The 27,984-nt window shown below is 34.5% G+C and overlaps 5 protein-coding genes across 8 annotated transcripts; 1 reads left to right on the top strand and 4 right to left on the bottom strand.

Moving 5' to 3' along the window:
* Positions 1–2: 2 nt before the first annotated feature.
* On the bottom strand, positions 3–3,320 carry LOC111023321 (WAT1-related protein At1g09380-like). Its single transcript, XM_022300737.2, has 7 exons — positions 2,877–3,320; positions 2,718–2,780; positions 2,323–2,439; positions 1,454–1,703; positions 1,225–1,383; positions 970–1,121; positions 3–476 (listed from the first exon to the last, which is right to left on the bottom strand). Exons 1-7 carry the CDS (start codon positions 3,050–3,052, stop codon positions 299–301), a joined length of 1,095 nt encoding a protein of 364 aa, XP_022156429.1. The 5' UTR covers positions 3,053–3,320; the 3' UTR covers positions 3–298.
* A 4,273-nt stretch (positions 3,321–7,593) lies between these two features.
* LOC111023262 (GDSL-like Lipase/Acylhydrolase superfamily protein) lies at positions 7,594–10,708 on the top strand. The gene is made up of 5 exons (XM_022300654.2): positions 7,594–7,918; positions 9,251–9,445; positions 9,550–9,710; positions 10,004–10,268; positions 10,366–10,708. The coding sequence occupies exons 1-5, from the start codon at positions 7,681–7,683 to the stop codon at positions 10,596–10,598; spliced, it is 1,092 nt and encodes a 363-aa protein (XP_022156346.2). The 5' UTR covers positions 7,594–7,680; the 3' UTR covers positions 10,599–10,708.
* Positions 10,709–11,603: 895 nt separating this feature from the next.
* NIMIN-3 (NIM1-interacting 3) lies at positions 11,604–12,247 on the bottom strand. Its single transcript, XM_022300686.2, has one exon. It carries the CDS (start codon positions 12,036–12,038, stop codon positions 11,682–11,684), a length of 357 nt encoding a protein of 118 aa, XP_022156378.2. The 5' UTR covers positions 12,039–12,247; the 3' UTR covers positions 11,604–11,681.
* Positions 12,248–14,063: 1,816 nt separating this feature from the next.
* Positions 14,064–21,144, bottom strand: G6PD4 (glucose-6-phosphate dehydrogenase 4). Of its 2 annotated transcripts, none has more exons than XM_022300738.2 (12): positions 20,887–21,132; positions 20,241–20,481; positions 19,906–20,162; positions 19,394–19,488; positions 16,860–16,974; positions 16,533–16,738; positions 16,260–16,368; positions 16,149–16,186; positions 15,943–16,063; positions 15,675–15,877; positions 14,767–14,967; positions 14,064–14,636 (listed from the first exon to the last, which is right to left on the bottom strand). In XM_022300738.2, exons 1-12 carry the CDS (start codon positions 20,968–20,970, stop codon positions 14,399–14,401), a joined length of 1,908 nt encoding a protein of 635 aa, XP_022156430.2. In that variant the 5' UTR covers positions 20,971–21,132; the 3' UTR covers positions 14,064–14,398. The 2 variants fall into 2 exon arrangements, with proteins under 2 accessions (XP_022156430.2, XP_087983971.1); XM_088127845.1 differs by having other exon boundaries at positions 14,514–14,655; positions 20,887–21,144.
* Positions 21,145–22,750: 1,606 nt separating this feature from the next.
* LOC111023266 (putative receptor-like protein kinase At2g42960) lies at positions 22,751–26,927 on the bottom strand. Of its 3 annotated transcripts, none has more exons than XM_022300657.2 (7): positions 26,645–26,927; positions 26,379–26,513; positions 25,068–25,667; positions 24,392–24,496; positions 24,192–24,314; positions 23,672–24,068; positions 22,751–23,066 (listed from the first exon to the last, which is right to left on the bottom strand). In XM_022300657.2, the coding sequence occupies exons 3-7, from the start codon at positions 25,643–25,645 to the stop codon at positions 22,839–22,841; spliced, it is 1,431 nt and encodes a 476-aa protein (XP_022156349.1). In that variant the 5' UTR covers positions 25,646–25,667; positions 26,379–26,513; positions 26,645–26,927; the 3' UTR covers positions 22,751–22,838. The 3 variants fall into 3 exon arrangements, with proteins under 3 accessions (XP_022156349.1, XP_022156350.1, XP_087983592.1); XM_022300658.2 differs by having other exon boundaries at positions 23,672–23,801; positions 23,898–24,068; positions 26,379–26,920; XM_088127466.1 differs by having other exon boundaries at positions 26,379–26,927.
* Positions 26,928–27,984: the final 1,057 nt, after the last annotated feature.

Below are 27,984 nucleotides of genomic sequence, written 5' to 3'. Positions count from 1 at the left end.
TCGGAAAACTCTAGGATTAACCATATAAATATATGGTTATGGTCCCCAATACACCATGTTTCTTAAGCCTCATGTTCTCCATCAAACAGAGAGTATTGCCAATACAAAATTTATAGACATAAATGATTGAAAATTACAAATTCTTGAGAACATTGTTTTAAAAAATTGAGTTGGCTAAAGAGAGAACTTTTACACAATGAAAATTGAAACCCCAAAGGAACCTTTGAATGTGGAAGCCTCTTTTTTTCTCCATTCTTTTTCCAAACTTCTTTAAATTCATATGGGAATCATAAAACCTTCATTTCAAGCTTAATTGCATTTCCATGTCATCTTTTTCATCAATATTATTATGAGTCCCATTTGGCAGCTTCTCTATTGTTGGCTTCTCCATGTTGTGATCTTGCAGCTTCATCTCTTTGGACTTTCCCCACAGCACAGCATAAAGCCCAATGATGATCAAAACAGAGCCTATTACACTAAAAAGAGAGGCAAAATACAAAAATATGAGAAATCCGTCCTTAAAACTACCACTAAATCTAAAAGCTTAATTATACATTTATCTTTATAACTCCCTTTTATTTACGGGTTTGAAAATAAGTACAAAATCGAGTAGGGAAGCAAATGTTAGAGGTTCAAACCTAAAAGGTTTAGGCTGATAGACATTTTTTTTCCTGATCTTTGTGAGTGTTCGGACCAGCTTACACGCACCTCGATTGACTAATCTCACAGGGCAACTTCTTGACCCTACAACACTAATTTGGTGTCGGAAAATACATAAGAATTACTAATTCCTAAGGTAGGTGGCCATCATGAGATTTAAACTCATTCCCTCTTAATTAACCTAGTCCTTTTGAAGATTTTATATACATTATTCTTAATGATAGTAATGCAACTCAAACTCGTTAAACGACTATTTGATAATAATACTATTGTGGGGTTGGATCAAAACATATCGATATGGATACTCACGTTCCAACGTAAAGTTTATCGCCGAGGAGAGCCCAACTGAGGATAGCCACAATGATGAGCAATAAAGGGGTGAAAATAGCGACATAGAGAGGACCTTTCCTCTGTATGATCCATGAAGTAATGCTAAATGTCAATGCAGAGCACACAACTCCCTGTAAAAGAGAGGCATATATATGCTTCTTTTAGATCAGTCGTCTAAAGTTTCGAAACAACATCGTGTAACGATCGAGCAGTAAGTACGTACTATAACATTACCGTGTAAAGAGCTGCGACGAGTCTACTCGTACTTTTCAAAGACCAAGCAGCAATGTTGTGCTCCGAAATCACAGCTATGATTCCACATTGGAAGGAGGCCATGAAGCACAACAATGTGGTACTTGTATAAGGAGCTTTAAACTTGACACTAAGTCTTGCCTGATGATCAAAAGTTAGCAAGTATAGTTTCAAATTGCTTGATTAGCAAATTAGGGCTAGCTAAACTTACTTGGATCACAAACCATAATGCCCAAGCAAAAGAGCTACACAGCAACAATATCGAGCCAACGACATGGTTTCCTTGACGGTTCGGGTTTCTGTCCCTCATTCTCTCAATGTATGCCCAGTGAATTTTGGACTCACCCAAGCCAATGGTATGTCCATGGTAGAAAGACAGTAGCATTGCCCCACAAACACATATAATTGTCCCTGTTACCTTTGCAAGCCCTGGCTTGGTCTTGATTCTCACACTCTCTTGTCTGCCAAAACACATAATATATATCAAAATTTTCAATTAAAAAATGCACTTAATTTCGTGTGAGACCGTTTACTTAAATTACCATTGAACTCAAAAGTTTAAATTGATAACGATACAAATATATTTAATCTTTTGATTCATATTCTTAACACTCCATTTTATTTGTGGACTTGTAAATTAACCTAGGATCCAACAAGTGACTCTATCAATATTATCAGTTTTCAATTAAGGGAAAAATATTTTAATTTTTTCTTTAAGTTACTAAAAATCTAAAAAATTAAGCGATTGGGTTAGGATATATTTAACATTTTTAATCATATTTTTAATATCGGCATGGAAATTAATAACATTAAAAAATATATATGAAATGAGGATTCGAAGATAGTAACGAACGCCAAAGCGAATATAACTTAGCGATAATTGACATATATCTCTAACCAGGAAGTTATGAGTTCAATCTCTCATCCCCACATGTTGTATTAAAAAAAAAAGATAGGAACGAATCCCAAGCTAATTGAGGACGAAATAATATTTCAGGAATTCGAACATAATTCTTAATACGGACAAAAGTACAGCAAGGATAATTTTAGAAAATGTATAAAAAGGGTAATTTTAGTTACCTGAAAAGAACAGCAAGGATAAAAGTAGCAGCTGGAAGAATATTGGCCATAGCACTTGAAACTGTTGGGTTTGTATACTTCAACCCAATGAAGAACAGTATCTGATTTGCTGTTGCTCTACACAAACAACACATTATTTCATTTTCAACACAAATTTTGTCGTTCATTAGCGATGAAACACAAGTTTCATCCTCGTAAATGAGTAGCTGAAGACTTGGCGACGAAAAGTTTTCGTCGCTTAAAAATGCAACGAAAATGCTTTCCATCGCTTTTTAATACGACGATTTTCTTTGTCGTCGCATTTCAAGTAATAGAAGGCTTTTTCCGTTGCTTATTATGCGATGAACATTTTTTCGTCTTTGAAAGCTATATTTGTTGTAGTGTATTTTACTCACCCTGATAAGGAACACAAAAGAATCTGAATCAGAACTGCAACACTGATCTTAGGCCTCGTTTTTCTGCAAAAGGAATGAAATTTTGCATACGAACGAAAACCAAGAAATCAAACAAGAAAGTAAAGAAAGAACAGTTTTTTTGTTTGTTTTGTTTTTTACCTTTCAGTAAAAAAGGCAAAAGGAGCAATGGCGAGAGTGCCAAATATCTGCCTGTAAGTGAGAAGAACGAGAGGGTTCATTCCAGATTGCATGGCGAGCTTTGAGATTATGTTCAAACCAGCGTAGCATATTTGCAGAACAACCATCCCCAAGATTGCTGTTATATCTTCCCCCATTATTACTGTGTTCTTTAATTTGTTTTCTTCTTCTTCTTGAGAGAGAAAAAGAGAGTTTTCCTCAGAGGATGAGAAAATTATTTTCAGGTAAAGCCATGAGAGAGAGAAGTATGGGAAGTTATGGTGAAGCTATGGGGAGAGAGGGAGAGAAAGTGTATATAAAAGAGAGCTGGAACAATGTGGTCGGAGGTTTTATAGTGTTTGTTGGATGGGAAAATTTTCTAGTACTATGGTAGTATGGTTCATACTATATTTTTGTTTAAAAATAACGTGGGATCCAACATTATTAAAGAATATGTATAGAACGAACAAAGAGAATAGCAAGAGTAATAGAAATTTTTTTCAACTTGATATACTAGAGAAAGGAAACTAAAATTTTGGTTCTGATAAACCATTGCATAATAGGTAGGAAAGAGGGCAACTATATTGTGGTAGCCACGTTGAATAATTTCATGTTTTACCGATGAAAAGGGTTTTGACACAACCGTTGTCATTGTGGGCTATTACGACACTTTTACAAAAGTATTGCTAAATGCAGGTTAGTTGGATTAAATTTTTTGAGAAGAGTCGTAGAATTTTTTTTTTTTAACATAATATGTGGAGGGTGGTCGGAGATCGAATTCATAACTTTTTAAATATATGCCAATTACTCGTGAGCTAGGCTCGTTTTCACGTCGTAGAAAAGAACTTCATTCAAGAAAAGAAGAAATGATCATGAAAATTGATTGGTTTTGTTACACCATACATATATTATAGGCATTTGCATGGAACAGAAAGTTGCCATTAGGCAAAGTCTTTTTTTTGTAAGGGGAGAAGAATTAAAAGAACTTAAAGCAAAAAAACACTCCATAATTAATTAATCTCAAACTCCATCAAAAGGGAAATAAATGAGATCCACTTGGGGTTTTTCCATTTGCCAAACCTTTTTTTTTCTTGTTTTGTTGCAATTATACAGCTCATTTGGGATTTTTGCATGGCTTAGTTTAAATTCTTTGGGGACTAGGTGCCAGGTGGTGGAATGTGATTGGATGGGGGAGAGGATTAATTAATGTTGGAAAATGAGTCATGCCCATATATTAAGCTTTTCCTTGGAAATATATAATGTGGGCAGAGGATAAACCTACCTGCAATGCCACCATTAATGGCAATAAATAACAACTTAATTATGAAAGAAAGTTGGCATACAAAAGAATAATATATAGATAAGTTGAGAAAAATTAAATTTATTTTGGTTTGGAAAAATTTTCATTAAAATCTCATATGTATCGAGCTAATTAACTTTAGCATAACTCACAACTGATTAGGTATATATTTTCGATCTGAGTTTGAATCTCTACAAAATCTCATATAATATATATATGTAGGGGAATTATGAGCTTTCTAGTTCAAAATTTTCTTTTTTTTCAAAAAATTATTATTTTAAAGATTTTTTTTTTTATTTTTACACAATTAAAATTTTCATTCATTACATGTTGATAACTTTCAACATTTAACATTTAACAAAAGGTATAGGTGTACTTTGACTATTTAACTTAGATTAGTATGAAAATAGTACTATCAAAATGGACGAAAAATCTCTTTTTTATTTAAAATATAGTTGAGAAATATAAAAAACCAACAAATATTAAAAATGTTGACTATATGTAAATACAATTTATAATTCATTGAATGGGTAAATATATGTTCTAGCACCTAATGTTTAGATATTTTTTCTATTTAGTTTTTTTTTTCAATTTAGACCTGTACATTATATATTTTCAATTATATCACTTTTATGAGTAGATGTTAAAAAACAAATTTAGCCGGATTCATTTAACAAGTCTTAATTAAGACTGTGTTGAATATTAATTAATTATTACCTTTTGAATATTAAAAGAGAACATTTTATGGTCATTTGGGATTTGATTTTATTTTTGTAACAATATCAACTGACAGCGACATGTCATTGACAAATAGATATCTTCATAGTTAAATGTGAGAGTTGGATGTTTTATTTGATATCAATATATATTTTGACTGCATTTCAAAATGTTGATGGAAAAGATCTCCTGCTCCTACCAATAACCGAGAATTTAAATAAAGCAATAAAATAAAGAAACATGAGAATTAATATAGAAAAATTCCAAACCGGAGAAAAAACCACGACAAAATCCATTATGCGAAAAATTATTACAATCACACCGATTTTTCTCCCCGACCCCAATTACGCAAAACACTCTTTCAAAGCAAATACCGCTTAGTTAAAATTCAAGCTCATGAGCTCTTTTATAGTTCTCCAATCTGGGACAACTTGTAACACATGGAGACCATCCTTATATTCTCCCATTGTGGGACTTCAATTTCATTCCTTTCTTTATTCGGCTCATAATATATAGATGGTAAAAACCTTAAAATATTGAGTAAATCTAATAATTTATTTGATTTGACGTAATTTTCAGAGTTGAGCTAAAAAATTCATTGTTTTAAAAAAAGGAAAGAATGATACTCTCGAGTTTCAAACATCTTAATCGACCTATACATGTCAAATGACCACCTATAGATTTGACTAAAACAGCATCGAAAAAGAAGGCACATTTTAATGATATAAGATATTAACTATCAACTTTTTTTTTTTGGTATTCCTTAACCATACTTAACATAGTTTTGTAATCTTTCAAACGATATGATGTCGATTTGGCATCATAGTAACAATATTATTGCGATGCAAACAATATCCCATAATTGATTAGAAGAGTGGAAGATCTTGATATCTCAGGAACAACATTTTTATTGTATATCAGGATTTAATTTGACTACAAAAGAAAAGAAAAATTCAGGATTAACTTTTGAAATTAAGATGAAACCATAAAAATCAAATTTAATCTTACTCAATGGATCCACCAAAAGAAAATTTTTACATTTAATGAAAGATAGATTAGAGATTATGTTAGGAGTATAATTATCGTAGTAAAATTTCACTTGAAGTGAGGTCAAAGAGAGCCAAATTAAACTACTTGACCAAATCAAACTAGACTCGACTAGGTCAAGCTGTCTCTAACCAATTGAGTAGGTCAATTCGAGCCAACTCGAAAAGCCTCACTCTATAAATAAGAAGGGAGTAGCCTAAAGCACGAGGTATGTTTCACACATAACCCTATGTTTTCTCCATTGTATTGAACCAATTATCTGATTTAGACATTATAATAGATTGGATTTAACACTACACTGATGCGTAGATCTTCGGAGCTTCTTAAATTACAACCATCAATTGATTACATTTGGGAAATTCACTCAAATGACCTTCAAAAGTTGGTGGAATGTTCAAATGACCCACCCCTTTAAAATGTGCCTAAACGACCCTTGGAATATTTAATTAATTTTAAAAGGTAGCGAAATTACAGTACTACTCTTTGTTCAGAAAATCAAACCATTCGCGCTACCTTTCCCCCTTTCTCGCTGTTTTCAGCCCCAGTTCGTCTTCTCGATTTTTCTTCGCAGTCCCTTCGAATTTCTTCTTAATTTTTGTTTCTCTTGGCAATTGGTTTCGATTTTATGTGTGTTTGAGGAGTTGAATGGTTGTTTATTTGTGTCGATTCAGTTTTTCAATATTTAGATGAACAAATACATGTATAATATTGTATCGATTCAGGTTTTCTTCTGTTGATTTTATTTTCTGGGGTTCTTCTCTGTTTCGTTCCCTGTTTTTTCTTCGATTTTTCGTTTATGTTGGATTTGAGGTCTGTGGCTGCGAGAGTTTGATTTGAAATGTTTGAAGTGGTGTGATGAGAGGTTGAAGACGAAGAAGTATTTCGGGGGAAGTGAGATGGACCTCGAGTAAGGTTGAAGAGATTTGAAACGTCATTCAAGGTTGTTTCTCGAGGTTGAGCCTCTTTCAATTACCTCGGGCTCAACCTTGCCCGAGGTCGAACCCGAGAAAAATGACAGAGGCTTAGAAACCTCGAGGTTGCGTCAACTTTTTTCTATCAACTGTTGCGAAACCTTGCCCGAGGTTCATTGTTTCTTATGAAACTCAGCCGAGAAACCATAACTTCCGCCCGAGGTTCATAGTCAACCTTAATAGAATCATGTTGAAATACGAAACTAAATTTAAAAACGACAACCTATTTCAAAATCAAAGCAATGTCCAATCTTAAGAAGAAATCAAAAGCAGCAAAATTAAAGGCATGAGTTGTTGTGAATTAATGATTCCTGGGTGGGAATTAGTATGATCCTGACCAAGGTTTTTTCCAACGATCATATCTTATAAGTAAGGACATTTTGGTCATTTCATCTCCTTTGACACATCATTCATACTCAAAGTAAGTCATCTGAACACATTTAGAGGGTTATTTGAACATTTCAAAAACTTTTGAACGTTATTTGAGTCAATTTCTTGAATCCAACCTTTGATTCATCATATGAAATGTATACAAAAGTACAAAACTTTAATTTTTCATTAAAGAAAACACTCACCAATTTCAATCAATAAAACCCATAAAAAAAAAGGGAATTCAAACGAAATGCGACGCACCGACAGTTGTCAAATATATCATTGGCTCTTTATTTTTCTTCAAAGCCCAAAAGACAAAACACAACCCAAAAAAAGAAAAAAGAGATCAGAGAGAGAGAGCTCGAACTGTACAGTGGCTATGGCCGCCACCGCCATTCTCGCCATTTCTCTCTCTCTCATTCTTCTTCTTCTTCTTCCTCCGGTTTCGTCTCAGTGCCGCCGGCCGCCGGTCATTTTCAACTTCGGCGATTCCAACTCCGACACCGGCGGCCTCGTCGCCGGCATTGGCTTCCCGGTTCTTTCTCCCAACGGCCGCTCCTTTTTCCGCCGATCCACCGGCCGCCTCTCCGACGGCCGCCTCCTCATCGACTTCCTCTGTAAGTGGGCCCTCCCTCTTTTGATTCCATTACGTGGCGTTAGATCTCGCCGTCCAAATGCATTTTGTGTGAGCGGTGTAGATTAGATCTGAATGCATTTTGTGTGAATTCTATTTATTAAAGTAACATATTATATATACAATTCTTTTTTTTTTTTTTTGTAAATTTATGAATATCTGAGTTCAATTAATCTAGTAGAATAATTGTTTGTCCCTACAATTTTTTTTTCTCTAATTTGTCCCTCCAGGCATTTGGTTGAGAAAATTCGTGGAATTCTAGAGTGGGTTTGGTGGGTGATTGAAAATAGAAATCTAAAAATAAGGGATTAAATAAAAAAAATAGAGATAGAATTCTATGTTTTTAGTGTATTCGGACATGTATTTTATAACAAATTTGAAAATTGAATCTCAATTTAAAAAATTGTTCGACTACTATATATTTGTGAACTAGTATTAGTTATCAATTAAATATTTAGTTCAACCTAGCCAAAACGAGTCTAACGTATCGGTAATTATATACGATCTCCTAACTTCATATGTTGTATTAAAAAAAATTAGTAAATATTGTTCCAAAATTTCAACTATTTAATATCTATTTAATTAAGTGAATTTGAAAACCGGAAGCAAAATTCAAATTACATACCAAATAGGTCCTTAATATCCTAACTTAGATCCAAACTTAGATGAAGTGTCCATTATCTTTCCTAAAGTTAGAAAATCTGATCATCCACCTCTACATTTTTTCTAACTAAAAATGAAAAAAAAAATTGAAAAAGGGGTTTAAAATAATTTCTTCAAGTCCTTTTTTTTTCTTCCAATCCACTAAGCCAATCCTATGTCTATGTGGTTTATTAAAGTAAGTTTTTTTTTTCTTTATAATTTTTTAAATAGAATTAGTTAGAATGAAATTGTTATATGTTTAATTATTTGTGTCAAATAGAATAAAAGAGATAAAAGTTTCCATTCCTTACTGTCAAATCATTAGAAAAATAAAAAGAAAAATGAATGATTGGTAGAGGTTGTAAATTGAATTTTGTTGATTGGCATCCAATTTTTTTTTAAGAAATAATCCCTTCAATCAATCTCATAACCGAATCTAGATATTTTGAATGGAATAGTAAGACCCAACTCCCAACCCCTATTTCTAATGGTTTTTATTTATGAGCTCTTTTCCAAAAATTTTGTATTTTAGAAAAAACATACAAGATAAACAGTCAACCTGACCATAATTCTAGTTAAGACATATATTATCGATCAAAAGAGGAATTCGAATCCCTCACCTCCACATATTGTTTAACTTATAATGGAAATTTGTTTGCTTTTGGTTTTGTAGGTGAGAGTTTGAACACAAACTTGTTAAATCCCTATATGGATTCATTAGCAGGATCAAATTTCAGAAATGGGGCAAACTTTGCAATTGTGGGATCTTCCACTCTCCCCAAATATGTTCCTTTTTCACTCAACATTCAGATAATGCAATTCATTCACTTCAAGGCTCGTACTCTCGAACTTCTTAATGCGAATGCGGGTATGTTGTTCTTTGAACTCTACCAAAACGGAGATGTTGTCGTTGTCACTTTTTCCATTTCTATGTGTAAACTAAGTCGATTGAGCTTACCCATCTTGTTTTAGGTAATGGGAATTTGATTGACGATAACGGGTTTAGGAACGCATTGTATATGATCGACATTGGCCAAAATGACATAGCTAACTCTTTCTCCAAAAATCTTTCCTACTCCCAAGTGGTTAAGCAAATCCCATCAGTCATTTTTGAAATCAAGAATGCTGTGAAGGTGAGTGAGTTGCTGTCTTGGTAGGCTTTTCATATTATCATTCTATGTTCGGGAGTGCGTCAAAAGTATTTTTACTATGACCAAAAACACTTCTGACTCAAAATTATCATGCTCGAGAGTGATTTAAAATTAATTCGGTGTTTTTTTGGTTCAAGTGCTTCGAATAATTTTTAAAAGCGTACAACCAAACATTATAGTTATTTATCATTAAACACCTATAAAGTGCTTATGATTAATGGATATAGTTTCCTTTTTCTGATTCGTCTTTCTTCTAATGTATACAATGATTTTAGGCTTTGTATGATCAAGGGGGAAGGAAGTTTTGGATACACAACACAGGGCCATTAGGTTGCCTGCCTCAAAAGCTCTCATTGTTCCACACGAAAGATCGCGACCCACATGGATGCATTTCGATCTTCAATGCCGCAGCAACATTGTTCAACATGGAATTAAGTCATTTATGCCGGGAAATGAGATCCGAAATGAAGGATGCAAGCATCGTCTACGTTGATATCTACGCTATCAAATATGATCTCATCGCCAACTCCTCATCACATGGTAAGATCTCCAACATAACATTAACCCATCAAACATAAATTCGCTGAACAAATCTGATATCAATCGACAAATCACGTAAACCGTATTCGTCTCGCAGGTTTCCCCAATCCTCTGATGGCGTGTTGTGGCGCGGGAGGACCCCCATACAACTACGACATCAGAGTGACATGTGGTCAACCTGGATATGAAGTTTGCAGTGAAGATTCCAAGTTCATAAGTTGGGATGGGATTCATTACACAGAAGCAGCAAACAAGATTGTGGCTTCCAAACTACTTTCAACAGCTTATTCAACACCACCTTTGCCTTTTGATTTCTTTTGCCACAACTGATCTTTCAAATTCATGTCATCAAGAAAAAACACAAACTTTCTCCAACTGTTACTTCATTTTGAGAAGTTTTGGAGGTAATAAATTCTTTGCAAATGCATTGAAAATGGAAAGATCTCTCCACCTAACCCACCAAAAGCTGCCCATCTTGATGAGCAAATGAAATCTAATAGCATATAGTTTTTGCAAAAAAGCAAAAAAGGGCTTGAGAAAAATGACCCCATTAAAAAAAGGGTCACTGGGGATTGTGAAAGTGTCCATCTTTAACACACCTGTCATGTCAACATGCAAATGCTAGAAAGCTAAAGAGCTGTCAATGTCTTGTGTATGGATCTGCTGTTAAGAACTAAAACTTATCCAAAATTAGTGAAATTCAGGAATGGTCATGGATTCCACTCTTCGTTCCATTCAATTGAACTAAAATATCTCTAAAAGAAAGTTTATACACCTACTTTGTAATCAAACCCGGTAATTTAATCATAATTTTAACATTCCAAGTAAGATTGATGAGCCGAAAAAGAACCCATCTTAAAGAACGTGTTTGAGAATCCACCTTTGAAAGGATCCCACGTCTATAAATACATGAATTATTTCTCTCATTTCTTTTTGGACAACTAAAATGCTTTCAAGAGAATTTTTTGGACAACTAAAATACTTTCAAAAAGTGAGAATTTTTTAGACAACTAAAATACTTTCAAAAGTGAGAATTTATACACATGCTCTGTAACTAAACTGGTAATTATGAAACTCTATAACTAAAATACCCTTAAAAGTAGACCAAACTGTTACTTTAACCATTATTTAACATTCAAAGTAAGATGTGATAAGAACAATGAGATGGGCTCATCAAGATGAAACAATGTTGAAGTTGAAGACTTTCAATGACCTTATCTTCAACTTTCCCCTTGATATTGATGATGGGGTTTTCTAGTTTTCCTAGATTTTGTTCCAAAAAACTTCAATAAATCCTCAACAGAAGCAGAGCAGCCTCAAAAAGTATGAACAAAATGGACGAGAAGAGAGCTTTAGAATTGGAATCAAGAGCAAGCAACAGTGGTAATTACAGACAAAAGACACAAAGAATCCTTAAAGAGACAGATTAAGGTCCAAATCCTCAATTCCCTCAACCTTGTCTTTTCCTTGTTCTTCCTCCTCTTGCTTGTTCCTCTGTTTTGTCGAAGATGAAGCAGCAAATTGAGGGGTGGGGTTTGATTTCTTGTCGCAGTCTTCAATGAAATCTTCTGGCTGGAACTTTGGATTCCACACCCCTTTGGATTTGTCTTGCTGTGGTGCTGATTGCTTGGATTTGACGCGGTCGCGAATGGATTTGGTGTTTTGGATCAGAGCGAAGAACAGCTTCATTTTCTCCTCCTCTTCTTCATCTTCTTTTTGGGCTTCTTTCTCGTCGTCTTGCAGCTTTCTTTTTCTTCTTACTGATTCCATTGCGGTCCTCCAATGGCGAGAAGAAGAAGTGGGGGTATTGCAATGGTTACTGTTTTTGGCAGAAATGGATTGCAGAGAGAAAGAGCGGCGGTTCACATTGAAATATTCCAGACAAGTTTTTCAGGGATTGATGAATTTTACTAAAAAGGGAGAAAAAGAAGTATGGGTTTTTTTTTATAGTTTAGATACTCTTTTTGGTGCTGTGTATTTTGCCTGTTTTTTTAATGCTTTTAAAATAATTATTTATTTCGTGCGGTTTTGATTTATTTGCCGACGTTGAACCTAACTTAGTAGTAATTGACGTATTCTCTTTTGTTCGAGGAGATTGTAAGTTCAATCTCCTATATGTTCAAATTGTTGCACTGAACAAAAACTTTGACTTATTTTAATTTGGTTCATGTACTTTTTAAAAAATGATTATTTTGATAAATTTTACACAAATTTAGAGTTATATTTCAACCAATTTAGTGAGTAAAGTATTACGTTAAAATTTTGAATCCAAATAAATAAGATAAAAATGAGAAAGAATGGACTAAACTTGCACTGATTTAAAGTACATGAACCAGAACAGATTTTTCAAAAGTACATGAAGTAAAATGAACAAAACTTTAAAGTACAAGAACCAAAATAATATTTAAAAGTTTGTTCTCTTGAGCTATTGAATGAAGTTATCACGATGTAGCTGTACTTAATAACAAATGCAAATTTGAAACCCGTATCCTCTTTACTAACCTTACATAATTGAGGTATGAGTTTATCGTTGTAAAATACAGTGGTGTTCTTCTCCAATAATTTATCTATGTGAGAGAACCATTTAGTAGACTCGTTAATCATGGAATGTCATGTTTTATTCTTTTTTTTTTAATTCTTGATTGTTTTATATTATATTATTTATTGGGAATACGAATCTAGTCACATTTTGATTAAAAGAGAACCATGTAGTTGACTAATCTTGCCATAGTTTCAATTTATTTTATTTGTAGAAAGTGAGAAAATTGTATATATAAGTACAAAATAGTGAATCAAACATAAATCAGTAAATCTTCATCCCGAGTTCAAAAAAGAAAAAGGAAAAAAAATAATAATAAAGTAAGGGCAAGATTTTAAATAAATTAGTTCTATTTTAAAAAATAGAAAGGTCCATTTTGATTTTGAATTTTTGAACTTTATTTTTTGTGCGAATATAAAATCTAAGACTTTTTTATGGTTAAAAGAGTCATCTATTCAAAGAAAATTTTGAATTGATTTTTTAAAATTTTAAAATTGTCATAAGTAATTTTAAAATTGATTTTTTCTTTCCAAGTGCAACCATTCAATAACTAAAACAGCATAAATATAATTTAAATTTAAATTTTTATTTTTATTTTTTCTTTACAAAAACACACATTCAATTCCAAAAGTCCCCATCTTTTCGTATAGAAAATTCAAACCCAAATTTAGACAAATAAAAGGAAAACATTTAAATCCGATTTTTTTTTTTCCTTTTAGTCCCTAAATTTTTAAGTGTTTTAAAAATAATAATAATAACTCATTTCGATCCTTACTATTCTCTTTCTACTTAAAATATGCTCGCCCAATATTTACCTCGACCGAGGCTTAAATTTATGATCACACAAGTACATCAACACACATACTTGAAAGTACGTTATTTATTTGTTAAATGTTAAACAAAAAAACTAAAATTATTATTTTCTAAAAGTCCGGGACTAAAATACGAAACGAAGCCAAAATGCAATGAGTGTAAAATTTAAAAGACTAAGATGAGATTTAACCCTAAAAGAAATTGTGATTTGACCCAATCCAAGAGTGATTTAACGCTGTCAGGATCATGGGGCATTCTCTTTTCTTAATTTCCACCATTTTCCTGGCGGCCTGGTTTATGATTTGTTGACTGCAACTTCTCAAGTCTTGGTGGATCCTACACTTCCTGTATTGGCTGCCATTAATGAACATCTTTTACCTTTGTCCACATTCTGCTCTTCCTATTCTTGATTTCTGCTACAATTTGACATCAAAGAAACTCAGTTTAGATAATTTCCTGTGGCAATCATTCTGTATTGAAAAATACAAACACTAATATACAGAGGGAAGCAGTTTCTTCCCTGTCACAATAATTTAGGTTCAATGATTCAATCCATGTGGTACAGTACATCCTCATATTCTTCCATTGTAAATCAATGGCAGATTAATTCTATGCAACAGCACAAGGAACTAAGTTGAGAATTGAAACCAGCAGTTGCATCATCATGTGGTTCTACTGGGTTGAAATTTTATGTCCAAGACTCTGCGTTTGGATGAGGAATGTAATGATTCATCAATCATTTGACATATATCTTGCTACAGAATGTGTTGGCTGTTGCTTACTCCTCGACCCATCGAACTCTGTGTTTTGCCCAGAGATAATACGCTCCGATGGGACCCCTGCCGCCGAATTCGTAAAGTTCGGGCTTTATGTTGTTCTTGTTGATTTCGTTCAGGATCGGAGTTAGGATATTCCATGCGAGTGCGAGTTCATCGCTTCTCATGAACAAATGGCTGTCCCCATCGATGACATCAATGAGGAGATGCTCATATGAGTCAGGCATGTCTACATTGTACCTACAGTATGGGAGAGAAACTAAAATGGACAAGGGAGAATAAAAAAGAAATATCTGCATCAAAACTATGTTTTATTGCAACTAGCAATCACAAAGGGACCATAATTCAAATTCTTGAAGCATGGACGCACTTGTCTTTGTAAAGCAAATTGAGCTCTGGAGAATCCAATCGCAATCCCAATCCAGGAACCTTGTTGTTAACTCTCACAAGAATGGCCTCTTCAGGTACATCGCGCAAAATGATCTCGTTAGTTGCAGAGTCAGTATTATACCCAATGTGCTCACGATAAATGTTTCCTGGAACCTGGCGAAATTGTATACGGATCTCTACACTGCATTTTCAAGGATATTGGTATTTCAAAATTAATAGTGATGAACCAACTCTACAGCTTGACTTGTAAGAATAAATGAATCTCAAATCAGTTTATGAAGAACAGGAAGTAAAATTATCATTGAGTATGACTATCGAGAGATGTTAAATTATCGTTATCTGGAATATTTTCCCTATGTTCCGGAACTAGTTCTCATAAGAATAAGATTTCCTATAATGGTTTGTTTTAGCCAGCACTTAAGGGGCATTTGGGGTGCGGGTTCGATATCTTCAACCTGGGTGCGGAAAAAGGTTTAAGTGGAGAGTTTATAAGTCAAAGCTTAGAAAATCCAACTTGAGATGTAGATTTAGGAAGTCTGGGTTTACGAAAATGGTGAGTGAGGAGGTTGAATAGTGGGCTATTGTTCAAGCCTGTTGGTTTTTTAACCCAAATTTGACCTCTCTCTCAATCCACGCCCTGAAAGGCCCCCTTGGTAAAAACCGAGGTTTATACTTCAGCTATTGAGTTCTCCTTCCTTTCATCTTTTTAGTTCTTAATTTCCCTCACCAGTGGACCTCCTTTTCTCCTATTTGTCATTCCCCTCTTTTATCTATAAGGTCCTTACATTCTCAAACAATGTAGCAGATTCTATGGAATGACAAGTTGGCGACAAATTATCTGTCCTACATTTTTCTGACATCCAACAGCCTTACCAAAGAAGAATTTACCTGTGTTTGATTAGTCCCAAGCCAGATTTGATCAAAAAAGGGACACCATCCCAACGTGCATTATCAATGTACAAAGCAGCAGCAAAATACGTTGGGGTCAGGTCCTCGAGAAAAAGGTTGACTTTGTCCTTAGTACTAGATTTGTACTGTCCAAGTACAACATCACTGGGATCCAATGGACGAATGCATCTCAGAAGCTTAACCTGGAAATAGCCTATTCATTTACATTGGACCAACAATAAAAACTTATTGAAAAGTCTATATTTACCTTCTCATTTCGAATAGCTTCACCATCTAGACTAATGGGCGGTTCCATGGCAAGTAACGCTATAGTTTGTAGTATATGGCTGTGTATTATGTCTCCAATTATCCCACCACCATCCAAAAATCTGCATGGAAGGAACTCAATACTTGTAGATGATCTTGTAACAAAAATACCAAGACGAAGGTAAAACCAGCAAACTACCAAGTAACCTTTTTGTTTGAACTCCAAGTTCTTCTGACAAAATGACCTGTAATATTTTTTTATTTCTTTAGTGAGTATTGAATGTGAAAGGACTAGATTTTGCTTTATAAAATTTGTACCTGTACATTGCTTATGTATGTACGGCTCCATAGTGGCTGAAAAACTAAATTAGCAAACCTCAAAACTGTAAGGTTTTCAATAAGGTTCTTCCCTAAAAGATGGTCAATCCTGAAACGTGATGGTTTAAGATCAAGTTATTAGCTGAAATCTAAAACAAAGAAAGAAATATGCAAAACGAAAAAAAATGGTCAACTTTTCACTCCGATTGTGCAAGTTCTGGCTATTAAGTACAGTGTTAGTGATATGTAAGTACAAATAATGAGAACATACACCTGTAAATTTGCTTTTCCTCAAATTGAGAAAGAAGAGATTTTGTCAAGAAATGAGAAGACACCATATCATAGCCAAAAGGTTTCTCGATGATAACACGATTCCAACCCTTTTGCGTTTGAGCTTTACTCGACAGAGAGCTTGCAACATCTAGAAGGGCATCTTGTGGCACGGAGAGGTAAAATATCCTGTTAACTTTGGAATACCCCTGCAGAATGATAATTATTTTATAGTGTCATTAATCAAAGACATCGGTTGCATATTGGAAAATTGAACATAAGGAAATGCAATAGAAAGATCTTTTTCTCAATCAGTGAGTGGCTCCATACCTCAATCTGCTCCATCAGGAAATTGAGCTTTGACATGCCCTTTTTATTCTCATAACCTCCATTGACATAGAATGTTCTACTCAGAAATGCATCCATTTTGTCACTGCAATTTTGTCTACAAAGAAACAAAATATTCATTTCACCAAAATTTTGTTACCAGTTACACCAAACACAATGCATATGTTTAACAATTAGAGTTGCAGAAATATTTACAGAACTCATTACACTTGGCCTCACCAAATTGTATTTGTGATGTAGTTAAGTAGCTCTTCATAGCTTTTCTCGATTATTAGCTACTGTTATAGCTTTTATTTTAGTAGCTTTACTTTTACTGCACAGTAACAATAGTTACTCATGTAATTCTTAAGCTTGAAACCTCTATAAATAGGTTTCAGCCTTTTAATGAAAGGGCATTGAATCATTTCTTAAAAAAACCTTGTGAGGTGCTGCATCAAATTGGTATCAGAGCATCCCGATTTTCTGGGTTGTATGGCGGGAAAGAAGTTGATCAACATTGGTGACTCTTCTCTCGTCAACAAAGAAGTGGAGCAAGCCTCCATTCTCTCGCCACGATCATCAACCGCACGCTTGCTGTCGGTTGAAGGAGAGGTGAAAACCATCCAGCAGGATGTCGGCGAGATTAAACAAATTTTGGAGATCATCCATGACAAGCTCGAAGCAATGAGTGTACAGCAAGCTACGGTTAGAACTCCTCCTCAAAATTCTACAAGATTGGATCAAGAAATGTGGATGGAGGATCAAAGGACTAAATACCTGCCGGAGAGGTACCATACACCACCAAGAAGAGTCCAGGAAGTCAATCGGAGACCAAGAAACCTCCAAGAACAGCACCTTGTGCAGCCTAGAAGGTACCAAGATTATGTTCTTGAACCAAGAATGCTCCAAGAACTGAGAGCTGTCCGGCAAGACTTCAACCAAAATCTTGGAGTTTGTACACCAAGAAGGTTCAAGCAACAATGTTGGAGTTTGTACGAATTTTAACAAATTAGTTTCATACAAGACTAAGGTATTTTGCCACCAAACTCCAAACAACAGCCATGGAATTTTTCTTTCTTCTTTTACAAAACTCCCAACTAGAGAAAAAAACCCAAGTGATACCTTAACCGAGATGGGAAGATTTTGCCACCAAAAGAGTGAAGACACTTCAAATGATTTCATAAGACCAACAAAAATTTCAGAGGATGAAAGAGGTAACTCAATTTTGCCTCAAGTTGCTGCCTTCGATGTTGATTTCAGAAATTGTGGAATCCAAAACTCTTCTCAGGTTGTGGCAATTGAACAAGAGGATGAGTTTTTTCTCAAGTTTGACAATTATTTTGATGGGGAAGAAGAGGTTGATGAAGAATTGATAGGAACAGATGATGATTCTACTTTTTCTTCGGCTACATTGTTCTTTGAAGTGGAAATGCAATATGTTAACGGGCAAAAGAATCAACAAGAATCTTTATTGAGATGTTTGGGTCAAGAATTTCATAAGAATTGTCAAGATGAACCAATAAAGAGGGAGAATCTTTTACTGGCTTCTGATTTTTTCCAAAGAAAACTCCCTTGGATAAGTTCAAATAACATAGAGGATGAATTTCTTTTGAGTTTTGCTGATTATTTTGATGAAGGAGATGAAGATTCTCCAATTGAACTTCAAGAACATCGGCTACAAGAAAATGCAAGAAAGCTCTTCCATCCAAGTAGACTTCAAGAATGTAAATACAAGAAGAAGAAAGTGGGTAGTTTTCCGAAGGATCCCGAGGAAAAGAATGTTGATAATTTGGAACACTTTTGCCTCAACAAATTATTGCATCAAAATTTCTTGGGATTTAATTCAATTTGGTCACTTTATCGTTTTTTTGATGAGTTAAAAAAGACATTTTCGGTTGGAGTATTTTTGAACCACAAGAAGAAGCGAGTTTCTAGTTTGCGGATTGTTCACCGCCTTCTAACTCCACTACTTTTCAACTCGAGGACGAGTTTCATTTTGGGGTCGGGGAAATTGATGTAGTTCAGTAGCTCTTCATAGCTTTTCTCGATTATTAGCTACTGTTATAGCTTTTATTTTAGTAGCTTTACTTTTACTGCACAGTAACAATAGTTACTCATGTAATTCTTAAGCTTGAGGTTTCAAGCCTTTTAATGAAAGGGCATTGAATCATTTCTTAAAAAAACCTTGTGAGGTGCTGCATCAATTTGGCACAAACATTGCAATTTAAAAGTACAAAAGCCCGTTTCACTATAGGAATCGAGCCTTGACAATCATCCACTGCATGCTTGAACCTATTTTTTCCCCTCTTGACATGTATAACTTCAAGTTGGACATATACTAAGATAGCAGCTAAAGACATTTATGGTGTTACTATTCGAGATACATTCTCCATCATTAATCAGACAAGCAGATTAGATTGGATTTTGACTTCCAATTTTCTCAACAATGGACATCATAGCATTGAATTCTTATATGATTAATACTTGACATTAGATAATATAGAGATATCATCCAGGAGGTGAATTCAGAAGCATACTGGTGATCAATGCGGCAAGTTAAAGTGGCAGATATAATAGACCGTAGTTCTTCATCTGTTATGTTCTTTCTCGAATAACCAAAAATGCCGACATTCTGCAACCATGGAATATCAGAACAGCTGTAAATCAACTTTGTGTTCACATAGATATCAAACTAGGAGATGCAAACTCCATTCAATTTATATTTTGAGAAAGAATCTCCATTCAATTTCTTGAGGTACAGCTCTTCAATAACCTGGAATATGTCAATACCCAGTGAAAATAAATATTATGCATACCATTCTCCACAATACTAAAAAAATGTGTGACACAAAATTCTGATTGGACTAATAAGTGAATATGATATGATGCGACAATGAGTGGCACAAACGTATGTGCCCCTAGATAAAGTAAGAGTGGGCTGACCAAAAAATTTGATGAAGCATGTGAGTGGAATGCATTTTAAACCGAACTTTTTGAAAACAAAACTGGGATAACAATACTTATATTATATAAGTGAAGATCACCCTACCTCAGGAAGAAAGCCACTATAATACAACGCAAACAGCGCTGGGAAAATTTTTCTGGTTGCTAGCTCACCAGTAGCTCCAACGACAGCAATACTGAGCAATGGTACCTTTTCATCCCCGGCGACGTAGTTTGGCATAAGTGACTGTGGCAACGGCGAAGTAGACGCTGAGGAAACTTCAGCATCCACTGAAGCATCACCTTGCAGATTACCAGATGCTGCAGGATGTGCAGTTACTTTAGTTGCCTCTGAATTGGAATCTGTTGAATCAAGATGCTTAGTTTAGTTCACAAAAAATATAGTAAATGAGAGAATGGAAGGCAACTACGTGGACTAACCACTGGAAAAGTTTGATTCTGGGACTGCTTCAGGGACTTGCCATGCATGTGACAAAGTTTCCTCAAAAGGTTTTTCAAATTCGTCCTGTTTATGGTTTTTTATAGTCTTGAACTTCTGTGATAGTCCTGATTTCCCATTATGTTGCAGAACGCTTAGGCTCTCACTTATCCAGAGTTTCAAGCCACGAAAGATCCGGCAGAAATTGGAAGCTCTTCCTGATCGGAAGCTATCTGGCCCAATCTAAATTCACCAATAAGCAAAAGGCACCCACAAAGTTCAGAAAAAGAAGGAAGTTTAATAAAATATTCGACAATTGAACCCCAAATTTTTTTAATGATTTTCCACAGGTTGTTCCTGCCCCCACCCCACTCTCTTTAATTACAATATTTACGATGATAAATCTCACCATCTGATTGGTGACGTAGTTCTTGCCATGATCACTTATTTCGCTACTCGAATTCACATTTTGTGAAGAATATCCTTAACTGTTTGAAAAAATGATGTAATTCTAAAAAGACTTAATCCCCATTTTCTGTTTTCAGTTCCAAACATATTTAGGAATTCTAATGCTCTAGAATCTTCATCAGGATCAACCGACAATGAAGCAGAATTAAAAGTGAGTAATGGATAATTATGAACACTCACATGGTAGCCGCGGTAGGGGATTCTGCGGCCATTGAAGCAAAGAGGGACAGTTGCTGGAGGAGCTGAGAAAGTTGAAAACGACATCGAAACTTCGTCGTTTGGTCGATTTGGTGAGATATCGGAACTCTGCTTCTGCGATTAGCCGGCCATGGTAGGGAACTCAGAGACGATTGCATCTCTCGAACTCTGTTTCTGGCTGCAGGAGATTATTATCCTCTGTCGGGCTGGCTCGGCCCAAAAAGATAGGCTCAGGACCAATGGGTTTGAGTTACATTTATCATCACTCGCTCAAATATTATAATAAATTGAAAAATATTAAAATGCATGAAATCGAGAGATTTTAAATATATATTTTTTAGAATAATATGTGAGACGAGGATTTGAACTCTCGACTCTTGACACGATGTCCGAGGTCTAAGAATTGACATTTCTAGTTCTTGAAGTTTAAGAATTAATTTTAAAGAGTCACTGGACTCTACTTTAATAAATTAATTTATTACAGTAAAATAATTAATAAGTATATATCAAACGTACACAATATCATTATATTGCATGCACTTCTCCCCTTTTGCTTTTCTCAAATACATTAGTTTCAAAACAGTTTGTTACTCAACACGAATTTTCACAACTCTCGGCTATATCCTCAAAATATATATATATATATATATATATATATATATACTGCCTAACAATGGAGTTCCTCAATTTCTTTTTCGTATTAACTTCTCTTTTCTCTTTCTATATATTCATAGTATAATCTATATTTTAAACAAAATCATATCATTATTATTTAAAAATTGAAGGTAAAAACATTTATTGGCGTAAACACAATATTCTTATGCGGGTAAGAAAACAAGAGGATGTAGCGAGTATCCATAATTAGACACATTTTTATTCTCTTTTACCATTTATATTTTATTTGGCTATTGATAGAATTTTTTTCCTCATTTAAAATATTTTCATGTTTATTATACGGGTGAAGCTTTGTGTTGACTTGTAAATAACAGTGAATACACTACTAACAAGAACAAGAAATTAAGGTGTGAGCTAACTAACTCTTTTATATTATAATTTAATTATAACATATTATAAAAATGTTAAAAAAAAATTCGATTAGGTTATTGTCTAGCCAAATCCACCTACAACATAAAACGTGACACAAGTGTCGCCACAAAATCTTTTAGCTTGCCTTTTGGAATGTTTTCATGTTTGGTCATCTAATCTGCATTTTATTCTAAAAAATGTTATTCATCAAATGCCACAAAAGTTTTTTTAGTGGATCAGAATAGCTAGAGAATAAGATTGTCCACATTTCAAAAGGCGGTCTAGAAGATTTTGGGGTGACACTTGTATTAGATTCTGCACCAAACATTAGGGTACCCATTTAGTATATTTATTTTCTTTTAGTTATGTCATCATGTGGTACGAAAGGAGAAGAAAGAAAGCTTCATCATCATATGCATCTTTATGCTGTCTGAACCTTTTAAATATTTCACTTATGAAATGATTGAGAAATTGAAGGATGTATCTTGATGTTCTATTACACAGGTCATTAATTCTTCATCCCCTCCAATTTTACCATTTTATGTTACTAAACTTATTTTTTAATTTTATGTTTGTTTGCCAATATAAGCATAGCTCAACAGTAATTGGTATGCATTCTTTCTCTCAAGATCGGTGATTCGATCCCCACATTCCCAAATTGTTGTACTAAAAATATTTATGTTTAAATCTATCTCTAAATTTTTGTGAATCAACTGCGTCCTACAATCTATTCACATTTTATTGCTTTCGCGGTGTCCCGATTATTCGGAGTTAGCTAGTTACGCTCCGTTACATGTAAAACTGTGACTGGCAACCAGTCTTCCAATGTAGTTCAAGTGATTTTTTATTATTTATAAATGGTTAATTTTGAAGTATGCAATGACTAAAATAGACATTACGAAAATTCATTAGGAGGAAGGTCTATGAGAATGAGAAGAATAATGGTGAGATTCAAGCATTCGAACGACTTGGGCCATTTTTGGTCTGTTGTCAAAATCTGGATCCACACATCTCAATGCAACCAACAGCACTCTTTTCAGCCCTCTCGTGGATGGCCTTTCTCCTATCTTTGGGTCCACCACTTCTTCACATCTTCTACTTCCAATCATCATTTTAAGCCAATCTACCACATTCACCTGCCATATATCCACGTCTATTTAATTCATATACTTTTAAAATATTCTATTTTTAAGTTACGAGTTTAGTACTATGAACGTACTAAACTTCCAAATTTGTGTTTAAAAAAACAATAATCTACTACGTTCTCTAATTTTCAATTTTGTGTCTCCTGACCTATTAAACACAATAGTGTAAGTTTAAGAACTTATTAAACACCGTTAAATACCGTTAAATAATTGAAAATTTGGAGTCTATTAGACATTTTTTAAAGTTCATTAACCTATTAGGCAATATAAAGTTCGGACTAATTTTTATTGAGATTCTAATAGCCCCATCCATTTTTTATTGATCTGTTAAGTGCTCTTTGTTGCTGGTTTAATGTCGACACACACAAAATTTAACTAAACCTGCCTAAAATCAACCATCTCCATTTGTATAATCTTTAAATAATATAGTTTCTGACAAAGTTAATGACAGGATAATAGGTGATTTTTTTTTACATAAAATTGAAAATTTAAGGGTCAGATAAACAACCTTAAAATTTCAAGAATTTATCGGTACTTTTTAAAAGTTGAAAAATCATGAATGAAATTTGGTAATGTTATCAATATTATTAATGTACCTGTTTGGGTGGACGTTCATAGTCCACTGGATCTCTTCCTGTGATTGTCTCTACCAGCACAACTCCAAAGCTATACACATCGCTCTTCTCGTTCAAAAGCCCGGTATTTGCATATTCAGGAGCTACATATCTGTAGACATAAAAGCAAAAAAAAACACCCAACACATTACCAAAAACTAATGATTGTATGAGAATTAAGTGATGAATAGATGAATTAATAGAATACCCAAATGTGCCCATAACTCGTGTTGTAACATGAGTCTTCCCAGCATCCATCAACTTGGCCAGCCCAAAGTCTGATAGCTTGGCATTGAAATTCTCGTCTATTAGAATGTTGCTTGCTTTGATGTCTCGATGCACAACCTTTGGCTCGATTGCCTCATGCAAGTACGCAAGCCTGTCGCATCACAACAATCATGTCTACAAGTGTCAAAATTTCTCGAAAAACCAACCACCACTAAGAACTTTACAACTACTTAGCTCTCTCCTACTTGTCAAAAATACAACGGTTTTTACCGACCCTTTGGCAGTCCCGAGCATGATCTTCATGCGAGCGTCCCACGTAAGATGTGTATTCTCTCCCATTCCTCCATGCAGCCACAGCTCTAAGCTTCCATTGTTTACATACTCGTAAACAAGCATCCTGAAATGCTTGAGATTCAGATCAGTGGACCAAATTAAAACTAATTCCTTTGGAATTTAGAGTGAGATTTGTTGTACCTATGAGTCCCTTCAATGCAGTATCCCAGAAGACGAACCAAATTCTTGTGGCGCACATGCCCAATTGCTTCTACTTCCGCTCTGAATTCCTTCTCTGCTTGGCCCCTGAACGCCATCGACTTTGATTAAATTATAAGTTTGATCTTTGAATTTTTTAGGTTGTGTCTATTTAATCTCGAATTTTAAACAAAAATTCAAGGTTAGAATGTATGTTTTTAATTCCTAATGTTTGATAGTGAGTTGGTAAAAATTTACGATTACTTACTTATTAAATATAATTATAATATTCATTGATGAAAAGGGTACGATGGAACATTCCTAAAATAAAAGGACTTAATTGAAACAAATTTTTTTTTAAAAAAGTAAGAATTAAATTAGACAAAACACTAAAACATTAACAACTAAAATATATATTTAGCTAAATTTCAAGATTGTATATTAAGTCTTCTACCTTCAAAAATTTCTTACTGAATTTTTATTTTTGCATCTAATCCATTCCTCTTTGTGTTAGTTGAATAATTACTCCTTCAAACGCTTCTAAACCTACCTAATATTATCCCGCCACGTAATTTTTAAATAACATGCAAAAAACATTAAATGGATCCTATTAAAACAGTAACTTATTAGATACAAAATTAAAGGTTCAAACACGGAAGGGCTTAAACGGTAAACTTACTGGCTATTGAGAATCTTCTTGACTGCCACTGGTGTCCCATTGAGCAAGCATCCTCTATACACAACTCCATACCCACCTTCCCCAATGACATTCTCTTGGGAGAACAAGTTTGTGGCAAGATCCAGCTCTCTCAGAGTAAACCAGTAGCCCCACCCCAACCGAGCCACGTTCGGCAGCCCGGCCAGTGGCGAACGGACCACCGTGGTCGGGGACGACGAAAAGGGTCTGTACATTGTGACAGTGCCAGAGCTGCCTTCATCCCCTGACTGAGATCCATAGCCAAAAGCCAATGGATGAAGAAATGACCCTGATTCACTGCTGTAACTCTTCTCCTTCCCCATGTGGATTGTTATGTTGTCTTCCACTGCCTTTATTTCCTTTGAAAGAGTTGGGATTTGAGTGAGAGGGAAGCTGTTTGTTGGCTTTTTTGACTTCTTCTTAAGTGAAGTTAAACAGAGTGAGAGGAGGCAGAGGATGGAGAGGATGACGAGGCCTACTCCAATTCCTATGAGCTCCCACACTTGGAGACCAAAAAGATTTGTTTTCTTTGAGAGTCGTGTGTTTAGATCACTGGCCATGGCTTCTATCTTCTTTGGATTCCTGTGAAAGTTAGAGAAGGAAATTTTAGTCTCATTTGAACCATGTTCTTGTACGCAGCACCTATACAAGTAAGAGAGAGAGAAGTGGTATTTTCCTCTTATTACTCTGCTATCATGACATAAGTAAACCCTTTTTGTTTCCTATAATCCGGAATCGAAACTATTTAGCTTTTGGCTTACTTCTGCATAACTGGGACACACACGTTTGCCCTATGACCTAGACCTAGGAAACATCGAGATTTTTTGTTATTAAGCTCATCTGGGATTTTGAACATGAGATCTCTTAATAGTGTTACTAAGAGACTTCATGCCTTCGCCTCCTTGAAAGTTTCTAACATAAGTGAATTATAAACTAGAGAACACGAAATTAAAATGAATCATACTTCACTACTGATTGGGCAATAGGATTTTTAGCTGCCCACCACCAAAGTTTTTATCGGTATTCATTTTCTTCCAGAAAAGAAAAAGTCTATCTTCTATCTCTCTCTCTTATGCTTGTTAAAAACTTAGTGGTGGACAATATGAAGAGTAGTACTTATCTCATGCCTGGACGGCAAGAAACTCTTGCAGCCTAAGATGTGGTCTAATAGCAAAGTGATGTCAATTTGCTATTAGATCACGTCCTGGGTGGCGGGAAAGTTCACGTGGCCCAAACCCGAGATAAGTACTGGTATAGAAAGAAAAACAGAACAAGTTTTTGTTATCCCCTTACCTGAAAGAGTTGGATTTGTAGTTGATTACAGAGCCAACTTCTGAAATTCCTTTGCCACACCCAAACACCCCCTAATGGCATAGAAGCATCCATCCTTCAAAGTAAACCCAAAACAAATCTCTGAAGAAGACATCACTGAATTGCAGCAGAAAAAACAAACACTCAGAAACCTCTGATGAAACAGGAGGAGGAGGAGGCAAGAAAATGGATGACAGAAAAACTTAAGTATGAAGAAGAAGAAGTTGTCATCATAAGTAGTTTTGCACCTTTCTCAGAGCAGCACAGAGAGTCAAAAAAGAAGCAAGAAAAAAGAAAGAAATTTGTCTAAGTCTTCATGGGATTCATTCACTTTGATTGTGGTGATAATGACTGCTCATCAGCAATTCAGTAGCAGAGTGATTTAAAGATATAGGATTAAAATTCCATGTGTTTACTTGTATGCTACTTAATTTGCTCATCTCTGTGCATACTTTAGGTGGCAACTGCTTCACTTTTGACTTTTGCTTTCCTTAATTTAAACCCCATCACTTTGAAAAAGAAGTAACGATTCTAAAACTTCAAAGCAGCAAGTTTATGAAGCATATCAGATTCCATTATCAACTTAAATAACCTACAGGGAAAAGGGCTAATTTTGATCCATAATCTCACTGTCAAAACAAGATCTTTGACTGAGCACACCATCAAATTACATGTATTGGTCCTCTTTACATAGTATTGTTGAGCTTAATCATTAAATAGACTGATCTGACAGTGGAACCAAACCACACATAAGCTTCAAATATGTTACTCTGTTAGCACTCCACAAACCTATTTAATCTTCCGTTTAAATACTATTTTAGTCTGTTGTAATTTCAATTTTGATTTATTTTGATCGATGTGTTTTCGACTTTCATTCATTTTAGTTTATGTACTCTTGAAATACCTGTTTAATTTGGCCCTTATTTGCAAAATTTTAACACAAATTGTATACACGATGAAAATCTTTCGATAAAAAATTTAAGGTTACATTAACAAACTTATTGAAATAAATGAGATAGAAATAAAAATAAATGGACCAAAATGGCCACTTTTTAAAAGTTTGGACTAAAATAAACAAATTTTAAAAGTATAAATACCAAAATGAACCCAAATAAAAGTATATGATATACCCTTCAAATTCTTCGACACCATTTACAAAAGAATTTTATCTACCTTAAATAAAGAATAATATGTAGGATTGATCATTGATCGAGATTCAAACTCACAACCTCATGATTGGAGGTATATATCAATTACCGTTTGTTATGCTCGCTTTGGCCTCTCTACTAGCCACTATTAGAAAGTTGATAGCTGAAGAGAGATTTTTTTTTAATCTTTTTATAAATAAAAAATAAAAGAAAAAATCTCTCTTCTCCCTCCTTTATGCGTTTTATTCTCTCTATAGCGATAGATCGGTAGGAATACCCACTCAAGGATGAGTACCCAAGTATTATTTTTAAATAAATACAATACTTGCAAATGAAATTTTGAGTTTGAGTGAACAGTAAAGGTTTAGGTGGCTAATCCAGAAGGGTTAGTGGTTAATACTTAAAATCAGCCAACGGATACGGTTGGTGGATGTCTAATT

This window comes from Momordica charantia (assembly GCF_013281855.1).
Source record: "Momordica charantia cultivar OHB3-1 chromosome 8 unlocalized genomic scaffold, Mcharantia_2.0 BLBB01000008.1, whole genome shotgun sequence".
NCBI lineage: Eukaryota > Viridiplantae > Streptophyta > Magnoliopsida > Cucurbitales > Cucurbitaceae > Momordica > Momordica charantia.
Note: the sequence above shows the minus strand (reverse complement) of the source record. Positions and strands in the feature narration are given on the sequence as shown.